The sequence below is a fragment of the Falco biarmicus genome, chromosome 7 (assembly GCF_023638135.1).
Source record: "Falco biarmicus isolate bFalBia1 chromosome 7, bFalBia1.pri, whole genome shotgun sequence".
Taxonomy (NCBI): Eukaryota; Metazoa; Chordata; class Aves; order Falconiformes; family Falconidae; genus Falco; species Falco biarmicus.
This window is the reverse complement of record NC_079294.1, coordinates 72,686,646-72,709,412: the sequence shown is the minus strand read 5'-3', so window position 1 is coordinate 72,709,412 and position 22,767 is coordinate 72,686,646. Positions and strand designations below refer to the sequence as shown.

Below are 22,767 nucleotides of genomic sequence, written 5' to 3'. Positions count from 1 at the left end.
CTGAATATTTTGGTTAGCAAATCTAACCTGAATTGCATAAATGCTTTTCTAACTAATCATTAGCTGATTTCACATGGACCTATAGCTGCACATATTTATGCAGAACAAAAAGCGCTTCACAGATTCAATTGCAATTTGAGTGCTCTGCACACCATCACGGAACAGTTCAACGGTGTCCAGCCATGGCCACATAACCACCTGCCTGTAACACTCATTTGCTAAATAGCATATAGCCATTTAAGCAAAGGTATGATGGCACATTACATCCTATAAAACCTTTCAAATTAAAATTTTCAAAATATCTTGGCATTACATAGAATGTTAGCAGACCCCAAGGAACTAGGGATACTTAGGGCAGTGCGGAGGGACTTAAAAAAATGTTTGCATTCCAAGTCTTGCTGTCACAAGATAGAAGAGTGCTATAGGGGCAGGAAATAACATGCCTCTTTTTTTGTGCTCCACAACATCTGCTTGCAGGCCCCCCCCCCCCCCCCCCCCCCCGGGAATACAACCCAGTCCCCTTCAGTTCTCTGGTTTTTAAGACAACCATTTTCCAGTTGCAATTATGAACACACATTAAATTAAACACAAGTCATATTTATGGTGACATCACATCAGACAACTAGCTCCTAACAGCTTTCAAAATTAAAGGGAGGGAAGAATCAGGTCACTTGTTGCCCAAGAAGTTTTCTCACATATTTTATTTCCATTCTGTTGGCCAATTTCACATCAGGTTTCTTCCGGAAGTGTGAATGAATTAACTAACCCACCCTTAGGGATAAAATGTCCTTGGTCACAAATGGCTGAAAGCTACAAAAATCTGCTAAACTGACATCTTTTTGCAAAGTCATTCACTTAAGAAATACCATCAGAACTAAATTAATTGGAAACATCACGGAAAAAACTATTTTCTGGAGCAGTGTAAAAGAGGACTCACTAACAGATGTATTTACTTTGATAATGAGTTTTTCCTCATTCGATGAAGAACATGGGAGAGCACAGAGACTGGTGAAAAACAGAGAAGCAGGTGGCAGACACCAGCCTGACACACAGAACAAACAGGATGGAAACATGGTGGGGACGGCTGAGGGGCTCAGACACAGGGCTCACCTCTGGCATGATGCAAAGGGGGAGTGGGTACCACCAGCCAAGATGCTGAATGGATACGAGAGAGGTACGTGCTTCAACTAATGGCCTTGGAGACTTGCAGTAAGCGGAAATGGGGAAAAACTGAATTCTTTGAATTATTTAGATAGAAGCAGGAAGACAGACACAGCCCAGAAGGGCAGTGCCTTGCACAGGTTAAGATGATGCTCAGATTATACAAGAAGGATCAAGATAAAAATTTTTAACAACTCCCAAGTTCTCCACAAAGATTTTACTAAAGTGCTCTGCTCCTGCATTGGCTGTGTGTTTCCTATCAAACATCAGCTAAGCCATTTAATATTTATCATGTTTGGTTGTTGTTTTTTTTTCTTTTACATATCTGAAGTGTGGCTTATGAAACTTCCCTACCTCAGTAGGAGAAGTGCAAAAATCCACATAATAATATATGAAGAAAATGCTAGAGTCTGGAGTTGAGGGGCACTTGGGGAAGGACAACAGCAACCCCTAGCCTGTGTTATTATTCTGTTGCCATTAAAATCCTTTTTCCCTCATTTCATCTGTGTGCCTGCTGTATTTTACCTTATTAGGAAGAAGAATACTGTGGCTGCAGAGAGATCCCAGCGTTCAAGACAGACCTGAATCAAATACTCTGACCATCCCAGACACCACTGATGGCTCTCTTGCTCCCGTAGTCAAATGTCTTTTCGAAGGGTCCTTACCACCGCATTTGATTTGCTAAATGAAGTGGACTTGGCCAGCTCACTGTTACTAAATGCTGTCCTCACCCTCCACAGATACACCATGATTTCTCTGGAAATGCATTAACTGCTGCTAGCTCCATTAATGCACCATCTCATTCTTGATAAAGACATAGGCAGCTGGTTTGGACAACAAACCCAGACCTCCGAACACAACTGCAGCCTTTCATGTCCATGCAGCCTTTTTTCCCCAAGTTTATCTACAGTGTAAAGCTTCTAAACCTTAGCACTAGACCAAATTACGCAGTCATTCCAAACACCACATTAAAATACCATCCAGCTACTATAAAAGGAAAAGTGAATGGTTTCAGGAGGCAGCTCTGCGGCAGACAAGCCAGTGTGGCTCTGAAGATAAGAGGCAGCTGCCAGAGGTAAATATAAGCATTATTTATGGATGTGGTGTCCTCACTCATTTAAATTTCGACAAGTGCTGGAGATGCAGACTGAGAGCCAACGGGCAGCTCTCCCTGCAGGGCTGCAGATACGTGGTGTCTACTATCAAGCCCACGTTTGCCATCAGTGCCACAGCAAGGAGAGGCTGCAATTACAGAGCAGTGTTGAATTTTACCTTCAAAGCCAGGTCTCTCCTTGACTGCCTCTTTTTCATTTCAGAAATACCAGTAGCTCCAGCAATGCAGGAATGTACTTGAATGTTAACGCCATGGTCAGATACAACCTCTTAACAATACAACACAATTTACTGAACAATCAGAAAAATCTGATGGCACATTACACTTTGCAGAGTCTTCCTGAAGAACCACATGCTCATTCCATAACCCTTGTAATGCCCTGAGGACAGGCACTGACTACACGCCAAGAAACAACCGATCACACCTTGAAATGGGAGCTCAGTTCACAAGTTTATCTGCTGCTGGCTGTGGCCCTGCTCAAGCAGACGCTGCCGTTGCATGTCTTGTACCCCCCTGGGCCAAATAAAGTAAACCAAAATCTCTGTGTGCTGGGAAGAACTTAGAATTTTATCAGCTGAAGAGAACTTGTTCGGTTGAAGATGACTGTACTGGCAACTCCTGGTACAGAGGAGGCAGTGCTTTTGCTTTGTGGGACTTCAAGACAACATTTTAACGCATTAACCTGATTTAGGTCCTCCAAGGTCATCCAGCAGAACAGCTGTATGCAGGCAAGACTGAAGAAGCCTTACTTACTGAAAGAAACAGAGTTGGCAAAGCCAAAATTTAAGCCCAACTAAAAAACGGCATGCAACTCGCTGTGGCATAGCCCAACATGACTCATGGGGGCAAAGCCATCAAGAAAAGTTGTAAGTAGCACAATATGGATTAACAGAGAGGAGATGGTTGTTAATTGCTGTTGTCACCTTCGACACTGTAGGCTTCAGGCTAATGGATGTCCGTTCACCAGTTGTCTCCACAAGGACATTTTACAGTACCTTTTACACAAGCATCAAAATGTGCCAGAATGAAATATTTAGTTTTACATAAATTACTGCAAAGATGAACAGAACAAACCCAGGAAGAGCGCCTGATTGTTGCCAAGTGCTCAAACCACTGCTGGAAAAAAAAAAGTCCCAAAGCACAGGACAGTGTTTCTAATCATCACACAATAACAACGCAGTGAGCAAGCATGCAGACAGAGAGGAATGCAGCATCACTGCAAATCCAACAAAGGCGTCCCCTCCATGTGCTTGTGGGACTACAGCTCGGGAAAATGGAAGAGAAAAGGCTTGACTTGGTATAATAAAGTCCAATCTCAGCTCTAATGTGTCCCAGCCTCTGAAGGAAAAGATTACTCCAGGCCACCTACATCTCCTCTGCCCATTCAAGACTATTAAGGCGAGGGTGACAATTGTCACACAGGGACCCTGAGGTTATAGATCTCACAGGAGCCAGGCTGTGGTCACAGAATGATCACATTAGCATTAGCCATTCCATGGAAAGTATTCCTATGTTGAGTTGTCATCCACATGTATTTCAACACTGTCTGATGAAAGGGATCAGCAAATGACAGCCCCTGTGCAGAGCAGAGAAAGTGAAACAATGCCTGAACCCCCAGGGGCATGTCCAGCCACCCACGCTGAATACAGTATGTGTCTTTAGTATGGAGCAGATGCACATAGGAACCTCCATCAAAGCTCAGGAACCCACCCCAAATGTAAGATCTCTCAAGGCTTTTTACTTAATAATGTTTATTTCAAATTAAAGCACCATACTTCTAACTCTTTGCTAGTAACTAAAAATTTAGGAAGAGATAGAAGACAACCAAGGAACCCAGGTCTGTGAGTGCTCACCTACAGAGCCAATGGCTCCATCAGGATCAGTCTCCTCAACAACAAACTCTCCCGCTGTCCTGGGCAGTCTCATCAGTGATGCTGGAGGTAGAATAGCCCAAGGCTATTTAATCCCATTTCACCTAGAGAGCCCAATAACGTACTATTTCCACTCACAGGCAAGACAGTAGATTTCAGAACCAAATAAAACTTCCTAGAATTCCTTCTTTTGCTGAGTTGTTGCTCTTCTTTTATAACTGCTACACTGTACAGGCTGCCTGTATAAAATCATTCAAAGCCTTGGAATGCACTTGGTAGATCCAAGCTGCTCTTCTTGATGGCATAAAAAAGCAAGCGCATGCCAAAATGACATTTTTACAATCCTTTTTTGAGAGCCACTGCAGTAGTCTTTTCCAGACAAACTGCTCTGAAACCTTCAGTGTATCAACAAGCCATGCAAAAAACATCACACATTCAGCATCCAAAAAATAAAGTACCTGCTACATACATCATCACTTTATCAGAAAAGGCAGCTGCCTCTGAGTTATAGGAACTGTGGTGGGACAGTCATGTCTGAAAATCCTCAAAACCTCAATCACTCCACCCATTTGAGCCAACTATAATGCTCTTTTGTAAAACACACAAGAAGAATAACCGGCACTGTTGGGAACCAATGAGCTAACAATCCAATTAGTCATGAGTGGGATTATCAGATATTCTCTGTAAAGTCCCAAAACGTCAAATGAACCTTACTCTTCCTCCCCGATTCAGACAGATCTGATCTAAGTCACCTCTCTTACTGCCCCAGCCAGACAAAGACCAGGAGAAGACCTCTTATTATGGTGAGGTTCCAGTCAGAGCATCTCCAATTCTGCGCTAGTACATCGAGCATGAGCAAGCAGCAGCAAACCTCCCAGCAGAGAGAAGCCATTGCCAGGTAAAATTTGGTGGTCAGGATGCTAATGTTGTAAGGCCAGCGAATGAAACACATGGGTGGTGCCTATCTTTTCTTAATACAGTTCATAGCTGCTTACAAAATGGTTCTGTCATGGAGATTACATCAACCTTTCCCACCAGAGCCTTGTGCTCCTTTGTCTTACCCCACAGTCACCACAATCACTAGACCTTCGCCTTTCATGTCTTGTACTAGTTATTGGTGACAAACCTTTCTAAGTGAGTACCTGAGATTTGTGAGCATAGACATCACCAAAACCATTCTGGAAAGCACTTGAGAAATTCATGCTCAGGCAGTTTAGGCAGCAAGAGGGATTCTGATCTCAACAGAAATCAAGGAGCATCTAGGTAAGACTGTTGTGAGCTGCTTCAATACAAAACCTGGTGGCCCAGGTTAAAACATTAGAAGAAACAGTTTAATGCAGCCTGCCATGCCTTGCAGCAAGGTGGCTGAAGGCCCAGCGCTGCACATTGTTCCATCTTCACAGCTGTTGGGAAGTAACCTCCAGCAGAAGGCCGGTTACAGTTACATTTTAAACTTTTCTACCAATTTCTCAAGCCTGTGCCTAAGATGCAGGAAAAAAGTACAAACACCACATCCATTATACACCCATCACAAAGACACAGCAAGAGCATTTGTGTGCCCTTTGTTACAGGAGATTCAAGCCTTGCACAAAGGCAACATTTCACTTTTAAAGATTAAAGTTCAGTTAACAGTTACTGAGCTTAAACACAAAATTGCAAAAGGGGAGAATTATTCTTTTTTTCCTGGAAAAAAGGAACTGAATTATCTACAGCTGACCCTCACGACAACACATCCTGTGCTCACTTATTTGTGACACAACAGACTGCTCTCGGAGACGTTGCTCAAGATGGTGCAGATTCTCATACAACCACATGACAAGGGGAACCCGGGGACCGAGTGTGGTGCAATGTGGTGCCTAACATTCGTAAACTGGCAGAGGGATACGAGAACACTAGATGCAGAAACAGCCAAAACAAGTACCACAGCAGAGCAGAGCTTACAGACTTTGGAGAATATTAGAAGAAAAAAAAGAGGTGTTTCTGTTTACCAGCCACAGAATGTAACTCAAGATTCCAGGAAACTACATATTTAGAAAAAAACATGTTTGCTGACATTGTAACCCTGAGACAGACCATAATAGAGAAGTTAAAACATTTCATGCAGTGCCAGCCCCGTGGTTAGCAGTGGTGCAGACTACACTCAGGTCTGAGGGAGGCTGATGGGGCTGTAACTGCTCCAAAGCTTCCTGCAAGGACCCAGGTTGTGAGATGTCTGAAGAAAAGCTAATGGGAATCTCCTAAGAAGCTACTCCCACACAAGATCCATGACTAACAGACACGTAGAACCCCACCAAAAATTTTGTTGGTCTTAAGCCACTGCTCTGCTGTGGGATGAATCAATACTACAGTTAAGGAACATATGAAGACTACTACTTGTACCATATATACTCAGCAATGCACAGTTCTGCTTTGGAGAACATTCACACAACCAGTTCAAATTTAAACAACATTTAAAACAGTTAAAGACTAGCACAGAATAAAGCCCAAAACCTGCTCTCCAGGAATGGTGCAGAAGGTAAAGTCAATCATTTCCTACATTCATACTCATTACCTTCTCATATGTTATTTTTAGGTAAATAAATAAAAACTGGTAAGAAACTCTAGTGGAGCTGAATGTACATCTCAAAGCATTGAAAACCACCCCCAGCGTTGCCTTTTTAATAATAGGCATCATGTACAGACCTCGGCTAGTTTGTATGGCAAGATCAACTTCTCTCCTACTGTCACTGTCTTTCTGGTAACCAGGGCCTCAAACAGCATCTCTTCTTTCACCTAGAACAAAAATCTTGATGTTAATGATTATTCCAAGAATAAATTTTTAAAATATATTTTTATATTTGTATTGTGTAAACACTGTCACAAATTTAAAATAGATAAATTTGATTTAAAAAATTAAAACATTTTTGCCAGCCCTTGCAGAGTTAATGTTCAATGCATAAGAACAAGCTAGCCATTGGGAGGAGACAACTCAGCACGTAAATTCAGCATCAGAAATCAGACACCACAGTATTCAAGGGAATCTGATTTTCCCCATTCAGTCATCACATTTCGAGCAATTTCCCATTGGTTTCCTTTGTTCCTGGTGCAGCTTCTCCCTCCCACACTTTTCGTTGGCAAAAGAAGTCAACTTTCTAGTGTTGTCGAGATGACATCATTAAAAATTACTCAACAAATTAGCAAAACAGTGTAATCCCTTTAAGAGACATCTGAGAGCAGGGTTTTTTCAGGGTGGGGAGGAATTAGGAGGAGGAAGAAACCTTTGGAAAAGCATCTGATATTTACTCTGCTATTCACACCTGATACCCAGTCCCTAAAGACACCAGCTCCCAGGGGGCAGGAAGGCCACAATCTCTGATCAGCCACAACAGAAAGCAGTTAGCAGGGGGGAAAAAAAAAAAAAAAAATCATTTGTGTAAACACAGGTGCTTCAGCAAGTAGGTTACCAGTGCCAACAAATTAAGCAGTACATGCCACAAACTGATGGGAGAAAGCCTCTTTTCCAACCAGTTTCAGGTCCCTCTTATTTTGATGTTCCCTGGAGAAATTCAGAAGCATGCCCTCTCTAGCAGAATAGACAACAATACACTTGGACATAAGTTAGAGGGAAACAGTTTCCGGTTTGATGCAGATGATTGGAAACTTAGTGGTTTATGTACTTTGACTCATTGGTTTAATCCAGTAATTAGTATGAAGAGCAATGCAAACACCACAGTGGAACTTATGAAATCTCACAAACCATCACAATAATGATGCTGTTCTGTACAAAAAACTACTTTGTACCAAAAATATCATCATGGGAGTCTCCCTGATAAGCTCCAGTGCATTTTATATAATTGACTTTTTACTGCAACCCTCACTAATAAGAACTTGTTGCCATGGTGTGGAAAGTACAAAACACATAGTCACTTGTGTATGACCTTCACCTGCTAGCAAGTTCTACGTCACTGGAAATCAAACATCAACACCTTGAGGTTCGTTTTAGTCCTCAGCAATACTCTAGAGCCCCCAGTTCCCATGATCTGCATTTACCTTTCAAGCTCGAGAGGAATTTTTCTGGTTCATGTGAAAATCCACTGCAAGTTTTCACATTTGGTTTCTGTTCCTCTACATTCAGCAAAACAGTTTTGTGGTTTTTTTTTTTTTTATTTCAGTTCTGCAGGCAAAATGTGGACACTTTTCCAGCAGCTTGCAACTGCAGGACCATCAACTTCCCTCCCTCAGCTGCACAGCTTGCAAGTTTTACACCATCCTTTTCCCACTTCAGGGATGCTGCAAATCCTCAGCCTGCAAGCTGGCTTTTTTTAATTATCAAAGGCAACAAGGCAGAGGGGTATCAGATGGTTACTAATCAAAACAGCCCAATGTAATGTTCCTAAACAATATAAATACTTCCAAGTCTCAGAATTGTCAGCAAACATGGGCATTTTAAACAACTACCCGTGCTGTCCTTCACCATCCCCATCTAACTTTCACCCTGGTTTCCTTCTCCCTCTGCACTCTTGATGGACAAGACCTGCAGATGTACATCCTTCATCTCCAGACCTGCTGTGAGCTGACCTGGAGGGCTCACATCAAATCAGCTTCTCATACAAAAACACACTTGGCAAGGATGGGAAGGTAATCCCTGCATCTCCCTGGGTCTCTGCCTGCAATTTACCACCCAGCAGAGCTTGATCTTGATTGCTTCATCACCTCTGAGAGCCAACACCACAGGTACAGCCAAATTATCCTAATCTTCATTTAAGGACACAGCTTGAAGATGGCTGACTCCTGATGCCAATGAGGAGCCATAGGAGCTTTCTAAAGATAAACTTGGCGCATGTCAATGTCTAAGGACACCTGGTGCATGGAGACTCTTGCAACTTCCCCACTCTGAGTGCATTATGCTTACTGGAGGAAGAAGCATAGGATGTACAAATAGACACAAAAAGAATCCTAACAGATTAGCAAAGAGGAGAACATGACTTTTTTTTTTTTCGTGCCCTGGGAGTTACACTTCTATCTTACATTTCATGGGTTTTTGCTTTTTGGTGCTAAAGGGCAAGTCCTGCTTTCCCTTATAAAAAAAGCTACACGGCCTGTAGGAGTTCATATCTTGATTACAGGGACAAAATACAGATTTAAGACTTCACTGCCACATTCAAGTTGAACCAACCCTGAGAGGGCTGTATGACTAGAGCTCTAAAACCCAGTGAAGAATGACCAGCAACACTGCCATGGCCATAAAAGTCAGCGGTGTGTGGTGGGGAGCAGCCAGCCAGCAGGCTCCCACAAGGGCTGGGCTCCAGCCAAGGCAGGCGGAGACTGCTTCTCCAGTAATGCTGGGGTATTATGTTATAGCAGCTGAAGAAAAACGAACCATTTCCAAATTGAGAGCAAGAAAACATCACTTTTTGTCTCTCCTCACATATTTGAGAAAAGAATTACAGTGCTGAGTGCTCATTCAAAAGCTGCCTGGTGTAGACTAACAGAAAATAAATTCAGATTTCTATCAGTTCTTCTCAAAAATGATCTGAACCTTTTCTTCAGACTTTCTTTCAAACAACCAGAAAGTTATCTGACTTGAGTTCTGGCTCAGACCTTTGCATTCGATGAAGATGTTCCTGCTCATTGCAGGGGGCTGGGCTAGATAAACTTCAGAGGTCCCTTCCAACCCGTTCTACCATTCTATGATCCCCAAAACTTTATCTGGAAAATGGATCCAGAAGGGAAGGCTGGATTCAAGCACTGCCTGCCTTGTAATTTCCACCTTCCGTTTGCTCCCCAATTACTTTCCAAGATGTTTACCACAAGAAGTGCAATGTCTGCAGGATCCCTCTGGTAAGCTAAAGACAATTTTTAGTAGAAAAAGAACTTGAACGCATAAGTCTCCCACAGAGATAGACATTAGCTCCAAAAGCTAACATCATCGATGCAAAAAGAGATCTGGAAAAACTAATTTAGGACACTTGTTAACTTAGATTTACCTTCACTTGCATTGAGGCTGGCTACCTAAGCCTAAAAACTGAACATAAAAGTGCTCCACTGAGCAAAGACAGAATTTGCCTTCTTTAACAATCCATCCATGGGAATAATTTACAGTATTACTAAATACACACGATTAAAACGTTCCTGCTTTTCTAATGGGAAAAAAAAAAAAAGTCTCTCAAGGTCAACTGACCCTAGATCACTTCTAATAGACTGATTTTGTTAATAAATCCACAAATGAGCCTTTCCACTTTTTCCCAGAAACACAAGTATTTTCCCCAGTTTTACACAACCCTCTACAATTCCTGCAGAGGACCCGTGACATTTGCAGCACATGCACAGGACTCCACATCTGCTCAATCCATCAGGCAGCCTCGCCATCACACTATGGCACGGCGTTTCAGCAAAGTTTAAACAAAGGCCATGAAAGACCTGCCAAAAGCCTCACATAATCCACACACTATGTCTATTCTTGGAAAAAAAAAAATGGAATCAGGGTCTTACTGTAAATGAAACTATGATCTGCAGAATCTGGCCAAAATCCTATATTGCAGCTTACTTATTCAACAAAAGCCGGTCTAAATGTTTTAATAAACCGAAAACATATTGGATGGGGTTGTTGATATCTAAGAAAAATCAAATCCATCACAGATCCTCATCTCCCACATGCCTTCAAAAAATTTGCATATTAGCTTCATTTATAGGGATGCAAATATCACTATACAGAGGAAGAATAGTTGTTCAGTGTTGTTGCACGAGCTGCTGCAGCAGGGAAATTCCCCCAGATGTCCTTAAAGGCTCAGAGGCTCCAAGGTAAACCAGCTTGCTCAGGATAATTTGGGCCAGACTTTCCCTGAGAGGGGGAAAACACCTCAGCTTTCCATAAGTTTTTCATTTCAGCCAGGCTGTTGTCTTCTGTCCTCCCCATGAAGGCTACCGCCCATCGGTGCCGTGAAGGAGGACCTTCGCATCCCCTCTTCTTCGCTGGTCTCAGAGATGGCCAATTCAGCTCCTGCTTCTCAGAGCCTTCCCACCAAGTCCAGATGGATTTTTTTCTTCTATTTTCCATGTGAAATCTTTGAGTGAATAAATCCAGCAAGTCATTTAAGGAAAACAAAACGCAAAGTAAGAATCAGATCAGAGAAGAGCTGGTTTTTTCCATCAATTTGCTATGCTCAAGACTGTCAAACACTTAGTGGCTGTATAAAAAGAAGTTCAACTATTTGTCAACTGATATTACTTTTATTCTGAGATGATTTTTCATTCTTAGCAAGTAATGTCTGGATCTAGAGAGGGGATTAATAACTTTTTCAAGCCAATTCATATTTTTAGCAACAATGGTGTGAAAAGCGAAACTGTATCCTGTTAAGAGTTGTAAGTAGCTAACGAATAAAGTGCATTAGATGCTCTTTGAAACGGTGTTTCATCTGTGAACCCTTCAGTCCTCCCTTTTGATCAGATATGAATAAGCATTACAAGATCTATTCAGGTCTGCAAAGAAAAAGAAACCAAGTGTTTCAGACAAAGAGATCAAGCCTCTTCTCTACGTATGTTTGGGGTTGGGATTTTTTGACATATTGTTGACACTGTCTGCAAGTGAGCATGGTGTCCATGCTCTGTGCTGTACCAGACCATGGCACTAAGGCACCAATGGATCTATACGGCTGAACCGATGCATCATTTCACATGTACACGTGCAAAAAATAACCCGATACCTTACAGCACGCAGATGTTGCAGAAGGGTTTGTTTGCAGAAGAAAGCCAGGGCAAAGACCCAAAGCCTGGAACTTTTCCAGATCTCCAAGTCACTCTCTTATTCAAAGCTTTTTTAAAACACAATTACTTCTTAAATGACTTGGCAGTCTTGTTACGGCCATTTTAACAGGGTAACATCAACAATATTCTCCTCCAAACTCTTATTTTCCTTCTGTTTATTTCTGCAGTCCCCAAGGCCAAGATGCAAAGAGTATCCAGCTGCTTACACCCATATTTTACAGAAGCTTTTCCCTCCCTGAATTCAAAGCATTAAAGAAATGCTATGAAAATCGGTGAGAGCCAATGCCCAAGTTCTTTAGGTAGTGAGAGAGCGCAACTGTCATTTAAGAGAAGGAATGGGAAGAGCATCGTGTGTACAAAGTTACCTTCTGATGCTATCAAAAAATTAGCAAAAATTAACCTTCCATGCTGTCCAGCAAGTACAAAGGAATAAAGATAATAGCTGTTTTAACCAACTACAAGTATAACATCTCAGTATTCTTTGGAGTTACTAGTGGTTTTGAGCATCTCAAGACAAGTGAGATGGCAAGGAGAGTTCTGGCCACCTATATCCACATCAAGAGGTGTTGAGCTCCACTTCTGAACACGCAAGGCAAGTGCAGGACAAGTTCGCTCACTGAAGTGAAGACTCTTCTCATGAAGAAGTAATGCCACAGCTTCCTAACTCGCTTGGGCTAACAGAGCAGCTCTCCTAAGAATTTACTTAGTTCTTTTGCACAGATTCACAGAAATACACAGGATACAGACCTGGGCCATCCAGGCTGAGACCTGGAAAGCCTTCCCAAACGATACTGGCACAGCAGTGACTCACAAAGTGCTTTTGGTAAAGGGTCTTAAACAGAGCATCCAAAGGTTTACAAAAGAACTAAATAAACGTATGGATAATAGATCCATGAATATGTACTAAAGGGATGAGATGCAGTCTCCAGCATCTCTAATACAACGTTTGTGGATGCTGGCAGGGTAACAGCAGAACAGCAAAACACAGTGAGTGAGCTCAGCACCTTCTTCAGCCACCACCTGGACCAGAAGAGTGGGCTGATGGTCTTAGAACTGCTCTAGTTTCTTACACAAGTATTGCAACAGATTTCAAGAACATCAGGGAATTCTGGTGAGGGAGTTGGCAATTGAAGAAACTACTGCATTCAATGGAATGTCTGCTTTCCACCTAGAACTGGTCTGCGTTCTTTCAAATTTTAACCACAGAAACAGTATTTTCTGTCAAACCTGAAGTAGGGGGAAAAACCCCACATGAAAAACCTCTTTAAAAAAATCTTCATTACTTTTCACTGGCAAACATGAACAGCCCTTTGAATGTTAACACGAGAACTTTCCAGTGAAACAGAAAATAAATTCTATAAATATATATAAAATTCTATAAATAAATATAAAATAGAGGTGGCTCACTTGGTGTGAACGTTACAGGACAGAAAGCGAAGGCTTACCTCCAGCAAGTCCGACACAATAGGTAGTATTTCAGGGTTACAAATATCGATGGAGTCATCCCGATAAGTCTTCTTTTTGTAACGGATGTTACCCAGGTGTAGTATCGCCGATAAGAGAGAGAAAATTCTAAAGAAAATAGACAGAATTCCTTTTCACTTGGTTGTTTTTTCTTAAAGCTAATGAAAAAGCAAACCACATCCCCAAATATCCAAGTGCTGTCTTCGCGCTTGACTCATTCCCGTTTTCAATCCGAAGCAGTTTTGTGTCTCAAATCTTCAAATATTTCTTCAAAAATGATGTTCAAATGAAGCATATAGTTTGCCTCATGTAAAAAAATATTTTCACTTAATCGAGTACTAAACTTGCATTGGTACAGCTTTCTTGAAAATCATTTAACACATCAAACCCATGGTCATGAAGTGGCACCCTATATTATAATAAAAAAAGAAATCCTCGAGTAACCTAGATACTCAGATTAAATATCTGTCATGCAATTGCCCAAATTAAGGGGGAGACTAGACTCAGACATGCAGGTGATCCTTCTTAGTCCCCTGGCGCATGCGTTTGTCACCTTCTCAGATCTAGTCCCAGGTAGGCAGCCTGTATAACAAAGCATAAATGTTTTTTATAATATATAAGCATACTGAGACAGAGAAAAGATGTTACCCTTCAAGCAAATTTATCCAGCTGATTTTTCTTTTTTCTATTCTTTTTTGGTATTTGGTCTCTCCTCCAAAAAAATAGCTCTTTGAGACTATCAAGTCACAGCTGACTTCAGCTATAAACTCTGTTTGTCCCTATTTCCACATTTTCTGGGGAGATGAAAATAAGTAATATCAAATTAGATTCTTCACCATGCCACCAGCTTGTCTGGACAACACACCTCCACCTCTCCAAGCCAGTCCTTTCTTTTCTCTAAAACAGGGATACTGATTCCTTATCGTGAACTACAGGGATGCAATTATACAAATTTCTCTTCTGTAACTATTTCCACAAAGGTGAAAACCCATGTTTTGCTATAAACAAACACTTATAAAAGTATAGTAATACTTAAAATGTCCTTCCTTTTTATAATCAGCTGGAGGTGGTTACTTCTTTGTGTTACAGTTGTACAACATAGAGCAGAACAAATTTGCTCATATAGCAAAGAATCCAATGTATTTTTTGACAAGCACAATTCACTATGAGAAATACATGAACTTGTGTGCCAAGAACAGTTATTGCACAGTATATTAAAAGCATGAATTGATGAAATCCACCTCTGTTCAGTCCTGACACTTACTGGTTGCTTTACTCTGTCAATTGAAACTCCCCTATTGTACCCTAAAGTGTCTTCAGAAAACCCTTGTTGCTGAAACCTGATTCCTGAAAGGTAAGGAAGCACGGTGACATATAAACATATTTACACTAGAAGTACGTATACTTGGTTTTATCCACATGTGTGGAACAGATAGAGAAAAAGCAGTCTTAATTTCATAACTGGTTCATTGCAAGCTAGGAATAAGGGATGAGCTTATGTAAAATAGACATTGCTGGGTGAAAATTTCTTGTGGGAGCAGAAGGCAGGACGTCTGACAGTTAAGGGTTTCTAAATGCTGGCTCAGAAACATGTTAAAAAGCAAGAAAACCGGTGTTTAAAAGAACAGGAGATAATCCACTGAGGTGGGGGGGGCGAGAAAAAAAAGCTGTATGTTAGCATCTTAAACATCATTTACCCAAGTTGATGAACAGGGTTTCAAGTGCCATTAGTACAAAGCAGTAATTCTCTGTTCCCACATAAACATCCAGGATTTCAGACAGAAAGGAACCACATTCATTAAATTATTGTTTGAACATTCTGACTTGAAAAAGCACAAGATTTCTCATTGTGTCCTGCTGCTGATGTGTTTTTCAGCGATACTTATGCCATCAAAACAACACTCACTTTGAGGTCATTTTTTTTAATACATATTTTTCTAGGCCTGTTACTAACCTTAGTAACATATTTGTCAAATTCATTCAAACCTACTTAAGACTTTCAAGCCAACAATTAACAGGGAGGAATTGCTTTGTGGTTTTGGTTGAAGATAGCCCTCATATGAAGCAGTAATTCTTTGCAGTCAGTGGCAGGCAGTATTGCAACCCAACTAAGAAGTCCCATTTTCCAGCCAGCACCTTCCAGTGAATTTGTGAACAAAGGCCAGTTGGAAACAAATCTACAGAACTGGCAAGCACATGCAAAAAATTTAGTATGTTGACTAATAATGAGGATTTCTGATTAAAACAGGATCTGGATTCATGACATGCGGAGTAAGGCAGGACTATTAATGAATGGCTGAAAAATACTCCAAGGTGCCAATTTCCTGCCAACGCTCCATTTGCATAAAGAGAATCGTTAGCTACAGTAATGAAGGACATTTTTTGTGTATATCTTTAGATTTTGTTTACTCCTTCATTGTATGAACGGTCAAGTGTTATTGTTCATAGAACGGTTTGGGTTAGCAGGGACCGTAATGGTCACCCAGTCCCACCCGTGCCAGGGGCAGGGACACCCCCCCCAGCCCAGGCTGCCCCCAGCCCCGTCCAGCCTGGCCTTGGGCACTGCCAGGGATGGGGCACCCACAGCCTCTCCGGGCAGCCTGTGCTAGTGCCTCGCTAATTATTTCTTCTGACCAGCCCGATACGTTATGTGGAGCACAACAGTTACATTAGCTGAAGCCCGGTAAACAACCTCACTGATTATGGAGGTTATATCAACTAATACCATCCTCAAGCTACTGATATGGAAAACAAACTCACTGTCTGCGAGTCTTGGGAAGAAACCCCACCATCTCCATTGCTAGTTGTAACCGCTCAAAGTCATGCTTCAAGTCCTCTCCTTCCACGGAAAAGCAGTCCTGCGGGGTTCAAGCAGAAAGATTAAGCATTGAAAGAAATTAAGATCAGAACAGGTTCAGATGGCAGAGTCAACAAATCATAAATATCATTTAGTGATCTCCACACCTTTTATCAGCAACCAGCACATTTCCAATCTAGCACCAGGAAACGAGATATCCAGGAGGCCGTACTGACTTCACAGGGAATAACTGTGGCTAATTACCCCCAACACCCAGCCCAGGGACAGGGGGATTCACAGCACCACAGCAGATACAGCAAGAAACACATATTCAATACAATAAAAGACCAAGATTAGCTCCAGCGGCAAGGCAGAATTTTTCTTCTTAAATACCAGAAAGACTGTAGTCAAGTAAAACTTTGATTATTTTTTTTTTTGTTATCTGTCTGTAAATCATATTTATCACATATGAGGATGTGCACTCAAACTTTTGCCCAAATAACTCTGAAAGTCTGCACTATGCAGGGTTACATGAATACTACAGTGAACATCATTAAACAAGTACCAAGTAGTCACAGGATGACTGTTAACTTGAAAAGACACTCATACTCACAGTACATAAAATAAATCATAAATAAAGACTAGAGAGAATGAAGCTATTTTATAGTATCAGCTTTGCATCTTATAGCACCTATCTGCATTTAAAGCCTCACAACTGTATCAGTGATTCATCCCACTCTGGAGCATCATTACAGTGATGGCTACTGATTATAGGGGGAAATTCTTACTTAAGATAACTATTCCAACACAGAAGACTGCTCCCACAGAAGTGCCTTATCCCCTCAACTAGAAGCTAGATAAGTTTAACAGGACAAGAAATTAATTTTTTTTTTATCAAGGGTTCTCAGGGACAACAACTTAATACTTAAAGACAAAGTGACTTTAGAGATGTTGAACAGTAAGACCCATTTTAAACTATGCATCAATGAACACAGGGTTTTAAATTTAAGGAGAAAATAACACCCCTGTGCGTTCTGAGCAAATACTCATTAGAAAAGTGACACTTCCACCTTTTATTAATAGATGATTGAAAATTACCCTTTTTAAGATGTGTATAAGGTATTTGGCTGTATATATTATCCAAAGGAGTGCAACCAAGGCATCTGCACTGTATCAGTCAGATCAGCAGGCATCAGCAATGCAATTATTTACATTACAAAATGTCAGGAGAGGTTGTCCCTCCTGAACTCAAACCTTGGCGAACTGGCTTCCTGGCCACTACACATATGGCTGAGGAGAACCTGGAGAAGTTTCCACACCGACTACAGTGAGACCTGGGGTCTGCAGAACAATAATATAGCCACAAGTTCTGCAAATACGTCTTTTTAAATTTTTTTTTCAAGTATATCAAGTGCTGCTTTTACTGGTGCTTCACATTCCAAGAGACAATTTCATTTCATAGCATCATTCATCCAAAATTAAGTCACGAGTCAATGGCAAAATACCATAGACAACTCAGAAGTAGCACAATCTATGCCAAAGGCAATTTAATTAACGATTTGCATAACAATTGCCAACTCATTAATCTGCATGGAAAGGCCTTTCACAAATTATCTACTTAAAAGTGGATGCTCTCTGTAGTGTTTCAGCTCTGTACTGTTTCCTAATGGATGATAAATGGATAGTAATTATAAAAAAAAAAAAAAAAAAAAAGGAGTTTCCTTGATATTAGAGCAGACAAGCATTACAAAGTCCATGCCTACAGACCAAAGTCATCATTAATATCCTGCCAGGGGAATTAGTTTCCCAGCAGAAGTGGGTCCCCTGCTTACTATCATCACATCAAAGCAATCCACAGGTTTCCACAGGAAGTTTGAAGAGGATAAAATAAACAGAGTTTCTTTATAAACCAAACATCTGCAGCAGGTTGAGTCCATGGTTATGGGGAGAGGTCCAGGGTATGCTTAAGAGTGACTCATCAACTGAAGCAAAGATTTGATTTGCCACGAATATCACAGAAAATGATGCTGAGCAAAATAAAGTAACAGATAAACAGCCAAATTGTAATGGCATTTAACTTTGCTGTGCAAAATAAGGACATGTGGCAACTCCTGAGCTGGCAGGGCTTTATTGGCCCCTTCAGAAGAAGGTATCAGATTTGAGGTTTGTTTTAATTTTGATTCCTCCAGTAAATTGCCCTAACCCATTCCAAGCAATTAAGGTCTTTGCAGCTTAGTAAAATGCATTAAGGTATATAGAAAAGCATCTGTTCTTCACTCTCTGCTCTTGTAGGGCCTCTAAGGATGCTGATGCATTAAGGTTGCCAATGCAATATTCAAGTTTTAAACCCTGGGGGGCCTAAGATTCCCTCTCCCTCCTTCCCTCCTAAGGATTTTGCAGTGAAACCTTGCTGTTAAGATGCTTACTAGACCAAGGAAAACCCAGCTCCTTCACATGTTACCTCTTACTCTGCCAGACACATCAGCTAGAGTTTGGCAATCATGAAGCACACGGCAAGATTAGCAGGAACAACATGCAGCTGATCTGAAACATGCTTCCCCGTGCAAGACAAAACCAACAGAGACCATCACAGGACACAGAGACACCCACAGCATGCTGCCAGCTGAAGCCACTGCCTCCGACTCGGTCACGCACGAGGAGCCAGGGAAGGGGGAGAAGCTTTGCCATTCCCTTTTTTGGGTCGACCCATTTGGAAAGGTTCATCATGTCAGCAGAACTGTTTTAGGAGAAGGAATTATTTTCACATTCTGAATATCAAGGTTTGATTTTCTCATATATGGTTGGGCAGGGGGATGGTTTTGGGTTTGTCTTCTCCTCCCCGGAAGCCGGAGAGCAGATACACTGCTACAACCATCATGAACTGATGCATCTCCTAGGGTTTCAAGAGACGGATTTTCTATTTTATTGGAAAGGAATTTAAATTTTTACCTTGTTGCCCTAACACAATTTCCATAAATCATCATGTATCATACCACGAAGGAACAAAAAGACCCTTAGTCTGCTACAAGTAGATGACCATATCCAACTGCTGAAGCAGCTTTCCAGATGGAAGGAACCAAAAAAGGGCAAGGGAAAAAACATCAGCATTGTCATGAGCTAATAATACACAAGCAACACCACTGCAGGGCAGAGGAAAGAAGAGGGTAATTAATAGGCTAAATTTAATTTGACTTTGTTTTCTGCTCAGGTCTTGATGCACCTAACAAATTCAAGTGAGCAGCAGCCCTGCACCAGCAACACGTAAGACGCAGATACTCATACTGACCAGCTCAGAGTCATAGCAATAATCATCCCAGCTCTGTCTGAGGGGTTTCTTTGTCATCTGAAAGCAAGGCAGACTGGGTTAAGTAGTGTTCAGACCAAAAATAACTCCCACTACCTGCTCTTTAACCAGGGCAGCAACATCAACTTTCCAAATAAAATAATTGTTATTCTGCACAGTCATTCCTTACTTCTATGTTTGTAAGGTAAGATTTATAACGCATCACGGTGCTCTGACTCCTGCTTACAGTGTTTTCAAGACAGTGAGGACCTCTCATGTAATAAGCTTAATGGATTTTAAGATCCTTTCTTTTTCTCCGTGGTTGGAGAAACCTTTCGTTTACCTAGAGCTGAAGAGCTATTGATGAAAAAAATCACACTGAAGAGCAGATTTTTTGTTTCTACTCTCCACCTCTGCTCTAGACACATAAGTACAATTCTCTGACCGATTAGAACACCACTTGAAAGCTTTTTATCTTTTTACAATCAGAGATGAAGTTGAGGGAATTCAAAGCACATGTCAGTGACCAGTCCCAAGAGGGAGAGACACATGCCACCAGAGCTCCCGATGAACTTAAAATATGATCTAATCCTGCAAATCACTAATTTCAAAATGGAGAAATGCGAATAGCCAACACAGAAAACATTTAGCAGTTGCAGGGTATGCGATGGTAGGTATACCTGCCTTTGGTATGGGATACGGAGAAGTCATCCAAGCTCAGGGGGTAGTTAAAGTAAACTTACTTTTTTAGAACTTTTTTTTTTTAACCTGCTCCCTGCATTTAGAGATCAACAAAATAATAGCACATTTTAGTGAAACACCTGAATAGATTATTTCTCATCTGCAATGCAAAATGCAGGTTTGTTTTGCATAACAGTGTGAACTGAGGAACCTGGGAGAAAGAAAATAATGCCTGACTCAAGGACTGAGTCAGTTCTTGACTTAAGGGGCCTGGTTCAATATTTTACAGCTTTTCAGTTTTACTATTTAATTTTTAATTAAACACTTTAATTTCTGAGCTTGTTCTCTTCCCTTTTTAAGAGGCAGGCATTTCTCTAGGATACATTTAAGAAGCTGCTGTAAACACTCAGGGTCATTTTATAGTTTTCCCCTTTCATGTTTCCAAAGTTTCTTTTCCCATTCCCCCCCATCTGTTTTTCCTTTTTTCTCCTTAATTTCCTTTTTTGCCTTTGCTTATAAAGCACGAGAAAGCTGTTACTGCACTGCTGAAAAGCCTCAATAAGAACCGAAGCCCTGACCACATCTAAAGGAGCCATTTTCCCATAGATGTCAGTGTTAAATGGTCTCTTTAACACTAACCCTAATTATTAACAGTTTAAAAAATATTATAATAAAACCCCTAAAAGTTGTCCACACACTGTGCTCAGACAAGTCCAGAGTCTGCTTCTCTGATCCACTGGACATACATCAGCATCCTTCTCCAGCCTACTTGTCCACCACATCCTAGCTTAGACTAAAATAAATGTTTCAACTTCAATTGCCACATTGCTACTGGCTCTACACACTACGTGCCATTGGATGTATAATTTTACTTTAAATATTAACACCCTTAAACTGCTATTAAAAAAAAAGGACTATAATTAAAAGCAATGTTTTCAACTAACATAAAACTACCGATTGCCCAACAAAACCTGTGAATCTGACAAAACATTAATTGAAATGATCTTGACACTTTCCCACAGCAAAACAGTGGTGCAGATGGTTGTCAAGATCACACCATGTTCTCCATCTAACACCTGAGATGCAGAAAACCTTCAGCTCTTAATATGTTCCTCAGTCATGCAAATGTCCTGATCCTGCTAAGAATGGGTGGGAGTTGTTAATATTACAATAGATTTGGCTTTGATAGCCCACTCTAAAAATCTTTAAACAGCTCCGGGTAATTGAGACTTATTCTGGAGTTAAATTACATTTCTAGAAAGATTAGAGGCTATTTGGGTTGCACTGTGCATACAAGTTTCTCTCCAGCTTATGCGTTAAATCACTCTTTGTTGCTAATCGTGTTTCAGCTCCAAGAAAATTGCAATTAGTTACAATCAACATATAACCTAACTACTTCTTCCACATATTATGGGTTTTTTTCTTTTTGAGAAAAAAACAGTAAAGTCTCTATTCACAAACATCAGCGAACAACTGCATCTTAAATGCCTGAAGTAAATCAGATTTTCCCAAGTATGAGGTTATTTGGCCATCGTTAATGCCTCACTCATTTTTAATTCACATGTCAGTGGTTGCTGTGTTGCTATTTATATTAAATTTATTATCTTGTTAAAATTAAAGGATCATGCTAAAAGCCAGCCATGAAGCTACAGAATTAGGACTACCTCATGCAAGACATTATAGCCTGAAGAGCTACTAGTATCACACATTTTCCCCTTTTCTCCTACTCAGCAGACAGATGTTAATGAGCAAATGACATTCACACAAATAACAGATATATTACGTACTGTTTCTCCCTTCAACAATCAAAACAATATATTTAACATATCCCAGGACAAAAAATGGAAAACACTGATTTACTCCCCCCTCATACTATCAGGTATTAAGATTGCCAATGCAGAATGATTTCCAATGAAAGAAGGCTGCCTATAGAGCATCAAGACAACCCTTTTTTACTACTCCACACATTTTCTTTATCAGCATTAAATATCAGCAGTTGAAAAGGCAAGACCATGTATTGTATTTCTCTATAGTATTCCTACCTGGTTGAGGTAATGATATTCCTCAGGCTGCTTCAGATGAAATGCTGATCTCTCTTCCTCGCTTGCTCCTGCCAGGAGGTAATAAAATACATGGTAGTTCCTGGTGACAAAAAAAAATAAATGATCTTAGACTTCAAAATAAACAGCAGCATTAAGCAGAGAAGCACACGTACACATCACAACCTGACTTTCCAGCTTCCAAAAACTCAGACATGAGCACTGTTTAGAAATGGCCCATACCCACTTTGCAGGGATGTAGAAGATTAAATTAAGTAATGGGGAATGAGTTCCCCCTTTTCCATTCAAGGACATCCAGTGCTCCAGAACATACTTAAAAGAATTCCTAGCTGACACCAACACGTTTTCTCTCATAAACATGTGCAATGCCTACATATTTATTAGAATCAAAACAACGTATTTACTTGCAATGCAGAAATTATTAATACCATATTACTGTTAAAAGTAATGATGTTGCAGTTCTGTAAGACAGAAAGGGAAAACCTTCAATTTTTACAGCTACACAAATATTAAAAATACTTGAATACTACTAGGACTAAAACAACCTTAAGTGAAACTCCTCTTTTGCTTCAAGACAACTCTAAGACTAATGC

At 40.7% G+C, this 22,767-nt stretch overlaps 1 protein-coding gene across 10 annotated transcripts in view; it reads right to left on the bottom strand.

The window, feature by feature from the left end:
* The window catches only part of MYO9A (myosin IXA), a 184,152-nt gene that overhangs the window by 91,714 nt on the left and 69,671 nt on the right, over positions 1–22,767 (bottom strand). For 9 of the 10 annotated variants that reach the window (XM_056346113.1, XM_056346117.1, XM_056346116.1 and 6 more), the window contains 5 exons: positions 22,157–22,256; positions 19,437–19,493; positions 16,114–16,211; positions 13,335–13,461; positions 6,829–6,918 (listed from right to left, as the gene is read on the bottom strand). In XM_056346113.1, coding sequence (XP_056202088.1) covers positions 6,829–6,918; positions 13,335–13,461; positions 16,114–16,211; positions 19,437–19,493; positions 22,157–22,256 — 472 coding nt within the window. The remainder of the gene's footprint in view (positions 1–6,828; positions 6,919–13,334; positions 13,462–16,113; positions 16,212–19,436; positions 19,494–22,156; positions 22,257–22,767) is intronic. The other variant, XM_056346120.1, reaches the window with a different exon arrangement.